The 8,651-nt window shown below is 40.3% G+C and overlaps 1 protein-coding gene across 1 annotated transcript in view; it reads left to right on the plus strand.

Moving 5' to 3' along the window:
• Window positions 1-8,029, plus strand: part of LOC123372238 — a 31,460-nt gene extending 23,431 nt beyond the window's left edge. The window contains exons 6-7 of the mRNA XM_045020248.1: window positions 6,990-7,086; window positions 7,802-8,029. Of these exons, the coding sequence (XP_044876183.1) occupies window positions 6,990-7,086; window positions 7,802-7,884 (180 nt within the window). The 3' untranslated portion in view covers window positions 7,885-8,029. The remainder of the gene's footprint in view (window positions 1-6,989; window positions 7,087-7,801) is intronic.
• The last annotated feature ends 622 nt before the right edge of the window (window positions 8,030-8,651 follow it).

The following is an 8,651-nucleotide window of genomic DNA, read 5'->3' on the forward strand; positions in this document are numbered from 1 at the left end:
TTTGCAGTTTTTAGCTAAAACGAATGGGAATTGTTGGTGCTCAACATTTCTGAAAATCAGGCAACTTCTTTAGGTAACTAAATATGGGTGTAGATGCCTAAATTTAGACACCCAAGTATCTAATTTTAGTCCAATTCCTCACTCACACTAGTGTCAATCTGGTCAAGAGAGAAAAACTGGTATGAGAAGAGAGACAGGCCTACATCTCTTAGATCACTTCAGAATGTTTGGTCACAGAGACAACACTCATTATCCTGAAAGTGATTCTCTGTAGTCTTCAGAAAAATAGGGTAGACTGGCTCTTATTCAGGGATCTATCTGTAGTTTTTCCCTAGATGTTACACTTCTATGTTCACTTCATGCTAATGTTCCTCTTCATGCTAATGCTTGTAACTCAGAACGAGAGTTGCAAACCAAACTATAACAAACACATGAAATCTGTCCCCTGCCTTCTGTAATTTAAACAGTGATTTCTGTAAATAATTTAATGCACGAGAAAGCTGCAAGGAGATCTTCTACTTACTCTTTAGTGTAAGTTACATCCCTTTTTTACACAGTCTCTGCTTCTCTTCAACATGTACCTCCCACTGCCATGTAGCTGGCAACCTTCCCAAGATGTGGTAATGTGAACAAGAGGGCTACACAGAACCACTGCTTTGTTCAAATGGTGTAAAAATGTGAAATATGCAAGACATAAATACTAGAATAGAGAATCCTTATCTTCAAGATGATGACTTCAGACACATTCCTCATGGCAGATGTGAAGTTTACAAGTTATCAGTAGAAACATGCCCTGACAGAAATAGCTTAGAAGTAACTGCTTCTTGGGAGGTATTGGCATATTTGTTACAGTGAGCCACCAATACATGTAGGACCTATTTCATTTAGGCTCTATTCAGCAAAGAACATAAGAATGGCCATAATGGGTCAGACCAAAGGTCCATCCAGCCCAGTATCCTGTCTACCAACAGTGGCCAATGGCAGGTGCCCCAGAGGAAGTGAATCTAACAGGTAATGAACAAGTGATCTCTCTCCTGCCATCCATCTCCACCCTTTGACAAACAGAGGCTAGGGACACCATTCCTTATCCATCCTGGCTAATAGACATTAATGGACTTAACCTCCATCTAGTTCTCTTTTAAACCCTGTTATAGTCCTAGCCTTCACAACTTCCTCAGGCAAGGCATTCCACAGGTTGACTGTGCACTGTGTGAAGAACGTCCTTTTATTTGTTTTAAACCTGCTGTCCATTAATTTCATTTGGTGGCCCCTAGTTTTTATATTATGGGAACAAATAAATAACTTTTTCTTATTCACTATCTCCACACCACTCATGATTTTATATACCTCTATCATATCCCTCCTTAGTCTCCTCTTTTCCAAGCTGAAAAGTCCTAGCCTCTTTAATCTCTCCTCATATGGGACCCGTTCCAAACCCCTAATCATTTTAGTTGCCCTTTTTCTAATGCCAATATATCTTTTTTGAGATGAGGAGACCACATCTGTATGCAATATTCAAGATGAGGGCATACCATGGATTTATATAAGGGCAATAAGATATTTTCCGTCTTATTCACTATCCCTTTTTGAATGATTCCTGTTTGCTTTTTTGATTGTCGCTGCACACTGCGTGGACGTCTTCAGACAACTAGCCACGATGATTCCAAGATTTCTTTCCTGATTAGTTGTAGCTAAATTAGCCCCCATCATATTGTATGTTTAGTTGGGGTTATTTTTTCCAATGTGCATTACTTTACATTTATCCACATTAAATTTCATTTGCCATTTTGTTGCCCAATCACTTAGTTTTGTGAGATCTTTTTGAAGTTCTTCACAGTTTGCTTTGGTCTTAACTATCTTGAGCAGTTTAGTATCATCTGCAAACTTTGCCACCTCACTATTTACCCCTTTCTCCAGATCATTTATGAGTAAGTTGAATAGGATTGGTCCTAGAACTGACCCTTGCGGAACACCACTAGTTACCCCTCTCCATTCTGAAAATCTACCATTTATTCTTACCCTTTGTTCCCTGTCTTTTAACCATGAAAGGATCTTCCCTTTTATCCCATGACAACTTAATTTACATAAGAGCCTTTGGTGAGGGACCTTGTCAAAGACTTTCTGGAAATCTAAGTACACTATGTCCACTGGATTCCCCTTGTCCACATGGTTGTTGACCCCTTCAAAGAACTCTAATAGATTAGTAAGACATGATTTCCCCTTACAGAAACCATGTTGACTTTTGCCCAACAAGTTATGTTCTTCTATGTGTCTGACAATTTTATTCTTTAATATTGTTTCACCTAATTTGCCCGGTACTGACGTTAGACTTATCAGTCTGTAATTGCTGGGATCACCTCTAGAGCCCTTTTTAAATATTGGTGTTACATTAGCTATCTTCCAGTCATTGGGTACAGAAGCTGATTTAAATGACAGGTTACAAACTATAGTTAATAGTTCTGCGATTTCACATTTGAGTTCTTTCAGAACTCTTGGGTGAATGCCATCTGAAATGTATGATTGACTTTAAACACAGGAGCAGTCTCATTGAAGTAAATAGAATGACTCACATGCTTAAAATTAGGCATTTGCTTAAGTATCACTACCTTGCTGAACTGAGGTCACAAGGTGTAGAAGAACACATAACAGAATTATGAGTCTGATCAGATCCAGATCTCCTTGCAGCTTTCAGGTGTGATTATTGATTATTTTAAAATTCAAGTTATCTGATAACTGAGAGAGTGGGAGAGAACATGTGAATAGGACTTTACATCATTCCAACTCCATTTGTAACCTGAGATGAGGAAGAGATATAGCATGTTATACATTGCAGAGCTAGAATCTACTTCTAATTAGAGATGACTGAAGCTAGCATGTCTCAGTTTGAATAAGCACCCAAATATCTGTGTGTCTATCTAAATATCTGGGTGTTTTCTGGCTATCCAAACCTCAGAGTTTTGCCTGACTAAGGACTGCAGGATTGGGTCCATTGGGATTCATTCATCCCTGGTGTGGCTCCACTGAAGCTGTAGTGGAATTACACCAGAAAGTGCTGAGTTTTTTCTGAAATCAGACCCCTTTATGATTTCTCAGGTTAGGTACCCAAAACCACCAGTCACTTTTGAAGATCTTCACCATTGTGTAGTCATTTCAAGACACCTATTATGTTGCACTGTTGAATATACGAATTCTTTATACAGTAAAAATGGGCAGTTTATGTTCATCAGAACTCAGGAAACATGCTGATTTAAACAACAGTTAGCAAAAAGACTCCTGGTTCTCATTACTGAAACCATTAATTTGGGGGGAGGGCATTTGTTCCATGTGAAACATACTATTAAAGTTGGCCCACAAAATAGCCGGGAAGTCCTTCCATGCTGCATTACAGATGGAGGTACAAATTGTTGGCATTTTATATGGACACTGCTTACACATCGTTTCCTGTATGTTCTATGTCCCTATTGAAATATATATTTAAAATGTCAAAAATCCTAAATAGAGAGGAGAACTGGTACCATAAATAATGTTTTATATTTTCTTTGATGGTGATAAAGGTTGAATGTAAGGCACCAATACAGAAAAGGTTTTCTTTAAACATTTTTCAACATATTATTCATGTGGAAGATGAAACCCATTTATATAATTGAGCTAAGTCATATGAGCTTCCTCACAAATTTAGCAACCAAGATTTTGAAGATCCATAAGATGCATGCGAGTTCCTAAGAACCACAAATAATTTTAAATGAAACATGTAAATTGTGATTATTCATCTTTGCAGCTGGTAGATAATGAATTTGGGAGCTAGTTATGAGATTTTCTGTATTTAAATATAAATTTCAGGAAAGGAACATCTAAGATTGTAATGTAAAAATGTACTGTCAGCTTAAGTGCTATAATGTGTCCTTGGCAAAAGGTGAAAACAGTAGAGATGAAAATATTCAATTAGTAATAATCATGAAAAAAGAAAAATATGAGCGAAAAGTAAAGCTGCAAGTTTTAATTTTACCTTTTGATATTAATGTACTTATACTGTGCATATATAGAAAATATCACACCTATATACACACACAAATATATAATTTTCCAGGTCAGATTTTCAAATAAGATAGCACAATGGGGCCCTGATATCAGTTGGCAGTCTCTAACAATAGCTAAAGTAATATTACAACTAATAATAATGCAGTTGTGTGTGTTCAAAATATGTACGGAATTCCATACACAACTTGCACGTGCAAATACAATTGTTCATGCAGATTAGATTCAAATGATCATGCTTGTCATTTGTGTGCATAATTGCCTAACTTGCACACATACTTATGGTAAATGTCTGCACATATTGGGTGTGCAACTAAGCACCTAATTTATTCACAAAACACAGAGCTTATATTGCCCTATTTTCAAACAACATATGTAATTCTACGTGACTTACATACCCCCCTGCGAGTTCACTGAAGTTAATTGGCTGGCAGAGGGGCACCTCTACACAGAATTTGACCCAGAGTATGTGTGCAAATTGCCCTGACACTGTGATATGTTACAGTGAGATGTATTCCAATGACATTAACATAGCTCAGTGTGACTGATTCAGCTCAGTATGATTGGCTCATAGATTCATAGCTTTTAAGGCCAAAAGGGACCATTGTGATCATCAGATAGGGATCTCATGTATAACGCCAGCCATAAGACTTCCCTAAATTAATTTCTGCTTCAAGTCCAATAGTTCTAGTTGAACTAGAGAATATCTTCTAGACAAACATCCAATCAAAACTTAAAATTTTCCAGTGATAACTTCTTAGCATATGTGCAATGTGCCTCACATGGCATGTGACCAGGATCCATCACTCCAAATTTGGTCCACTAGTTCGATCATTAGCTTTCCTGGCTTAGGCTGGGTACTGATGGGGAATGCGACATGAATGCTGGTCCATGCTCTCAGTGAAGTAGGGTGGGCCCGGGTCTCCTACCGCCCCCCCCTCCACTTGCCACTAGACGTGGCTACTGGGGGCTACAGCTACTGACTGATTGTTTGCTCTGCTCTGCTCTGCCCAGGGGCTACAGACTGTTTGCTCTGCCCTGCCCAGAGAGTCAGAGCTCCCAACTGCTATTGCTGGCCCCAGCCAGGAGGCTCAGGGGCCAGGGCCGGCTCCAGACCCCAGCACGCCAAGCGCGCGCTTGGGGCGGCGTCCCGCGGGAGGGCGGCAGGCGGCTCCGCTGGACCTCCCGCAGACGTGCCTGCAGAGGGTCCGCTGGTCCCGCGGCTCCGGTGGAGCATCCGCAGGCGTGAGCGCCCCCCCGCCAGAGCGCCCCCCGCGGCGTGCCGCCCTGCTTGGGGCGGCGAAATTGCTAGAGCCGCCCCTGTCAGGGGCCACAGACTGTTTGCTCTGCTCTGCCCTGCCCGTTGGCCAGTGTGGGGTTGGTACACCCTATCACACAATCGTCGGGACTCCCTGTGGGATCAGGCAATTTTGATGGGGACTGCCCCATTCTTTTGTGCAAAGCCCAAACAATTAAGCTTTGGGCAAAGTGCTCCATAGAGATGGAATTCTCCCCCAATCTTCTCCCTTGACCTCAGTAGCCTCTGCCCCAGCTTGTGTCCTCCTTCCTCCTTAGCCCCCAGATGGATTACCCCGTGAAACTGTGTAGTCGTAGTGGCCTTTCCTCTACCATCCCACCCCCACAAACAGCCTTCCATGATACCATGAAAAGAGCCCCATGGAACATTATTTCATGGTGATCAGGAGTCAGCACCTCATGCAGTGTATGACAGAGTGCTGAAGGCTAGCACTGGAATTAGCAGTCTAGTCACTATTAGTACTAATTAGGTTCCCCTGAAGAAGGCCTAATTGGGTAGAGGTGTGTACCTGATTACCAGGCCAGATTGGGGCCGTGGTGGATTAGTGGAGGCTGGATAGCCATCTGTCTTGCATCTTGGCAGGGAGTTAGTCTAGAGATGACCCTTGCCATCCCTTCTAACCTTATGACTCTAAGAAGGTCTCTGATGGGGGTGTGGCTTGCTGCCCTGGCACACAGAGAAACTGCTCTGATTTTGCTGCCTTTTGGTCCCTGCATGCCTGTGGAGAAAGGCAGGAGACTGCAGCATGTATTAACACTGATTAGTTAGCACTGAGATGTTGCTCACAACTGCATTGCTATCTTTAATCATCACTCAAACCTTGTTTTTAAAAAGACTTTCTGAGCCAATTTCTCCTTCCATTTATACTAGGCAATGGGGTTCAACTGGTATAACTGTGGGGAAAACTTGGTCCTTTAACCCCTATCTGGCCTTGTACACTAATATCTAACCCAATTACCCTTTGGGGGCAAGAACTGTCTTTATGTAAAATGCATGGCAAGTACAAATGATCAGAAGAAAAGAGATACAGTCTTGGGCTAGGTTCTGAGCAGTCCCACCACTCTGAAGCTGATGCAAATGAAGTCAGTCTGGATGTACTACAGTGGTGGGTAACTTGCGGCCCACCACTGATGTACTAACCTTATCACTGAGATCAGGATATGGACCATGGCCTCAACATTCTTGTGAGAAAGGTGCTAGATGTGGACTACTAAGAATCAGGTTTGTTTGTTAGTAAATAAACTGCTGTTAATTTTCATTGACAGACAAGTTTGGGCATTCATAAGAAAGACAAATAAGCATGGTAGTGCCATTTTAATGTAATTTCTGGGCATACAGTGTCACTATAGCAGAACTGTAATTTAAGGAATGAAATCACTTTTAGAAATGCTGACTTGTCATTGCTGTTACAGTGAAATACCACACAACAGTGACAGTGTTTGAGAATAACTCATAATCAAGCTGTTTAACGTGCACAGAGTCTATGGGTCATAAACAATTCAAAGGACAAGACTCTGTCTTCTTATGTACGTGATCTCCTCCTCCTCCTTCATATGTTTCTTAGCCAAAACCACATAAAATACTGGATTAAACAGTCACTTAAAATAATATGGATTAACAGTGCATTACCTTATAGGGAAACGGATATGCGGCTAGGCTAATAATCCTGATTTCATACCGGACAGGAGAAGAGTTTGACTCATCAGGAAAGACTGAGTGCAAGATGTTTTGCAGTAAGTTATTAACAATTGTTGTGCATGTTGTTGCCTTAGTTGAATGACACTGAATTCTGCATTTCTAAAATAGCTGACAAGTTGTTTAATTGGGAAAACAATTTAAAACCAATTTATTAAAGTTGAGCTTTGCATAACGGATGATTTTGTGAAAGTGTAGCTAATGATCCAACCCAAATTATTAAGCTTTAACTGGAATCTCAGGACGTGACCTCACTAATAACTACAATGAGATATGATTCAGATTTAGCTTGGTCTCTTCTGGAAAGCGAAGCAGAGCAGAAGGTTGCCAAACAAAACACACAATTATCTGGCAGGTTAAGCTCCAGGTTAACATTGCAATAGAAAGACTTTTTTGTGGCTCCTCGCATAGGAATAAGTCAGAGGATAGAATGAAGACTCTAATCTCCTGTAGCTTTCTCTGTAATGGTTCATAAACTACTGAAAACCAGTGACAGGATTTATTAATTTCTTCTTGGTTTTTCCAGATGTCTGGGTATCTAAAATACTTACCAATAACCACTGTCTTGTAAAAGGTTTTAAAATGCAGACTAAAACTGAGTGCAGACTTTTGACTAGCCATTTCTGACAAAAATCAATTTTATTCATCTAATGAAAATGCATGCTGAGTAGATCCATATGTTGTTTAATTACAGAGTATACCTGGTACTTGAGTATTGGCCGTTTAATTCCTGTTTTTTCTATGTCTTCAAAGGAGCCTGGAGTCTTCTTCCTAAACATTTGCATCTAGGAGTGCTGGATAAACAATTTATTAACAAAACAAAACTTTGTGTATGACTCTCTAGCAAGTGACTCCAAGCTTTTGTTCTGGGTGAAAGGTAACTGTATTTGATTAAAAAAACCACCATATTAAACACTTGGTCCTCTTAAAGGAGATTAGGCTATTTCAGGCTTCCAATTCAAACAGGCATAGGCCCAAAAGACTAAGGGTCTGATTCTCCTTTCACTTATGCTAGTATAAATCAGAGTAACCCTACTGAAGTCAATGACATTGCACAAATGTAAAACAGGTATGAAGAAGAAGAAACAGTCCCAGAGGGCCAGGTTTTCAGAGGTGTTTAGGTACCTAAAGATGCAGATAGATGGCAGTTTAAAAAGCACCTAAGCAGGGTAGTTACCTATCAATGAATCAGATCAGATTTAGACTCTATGGCAGTTTTATACTGAATTTGACACTGTAGGTGATGGGAGAACTGAAAATGGTGCAGTTCATAGACACATACAGTAATCTGAATATTTTATTGAACCACTTTAGCCTATTGAGACTCAGTTAGAAACTAAGTACAAATTGTATCCTGTGACTTCTAGTTATTCTTACATCTAATTCAGTTCAACATTGAAGGAGCAGTCTCTCTCATGGCTCCTGCTTCAGGCTAAAATGAAAGTTTCAAAAACAAATATCTGAAGTTTTCTGAACCTCAAAAATTGAGTGAGGAAAAAATCAGTTTGGCTCATACCTGAAGTGGTTCACCCATCCATATTTGTAAACCTAACAATATGCTACTTACTAGCCTAGTAACGCAGGCAAGCTAAAAATTGCTCAG

Source organism: Mauremys mutica, chromosome 6 (genome assembly GCF_020497125.1).
Source record: "Mauremys mutica isolate MM-2020 ecotype Southern chromosome 6, ASM2049712v1, whole genome shotgun sequence".
NCBI classification, from domain to species: domain Eukaryota; kingdom Metazoa; phylum Chordata; order Testudines; family Geoemydidae; genus Mauremys; species Mauremys mutica.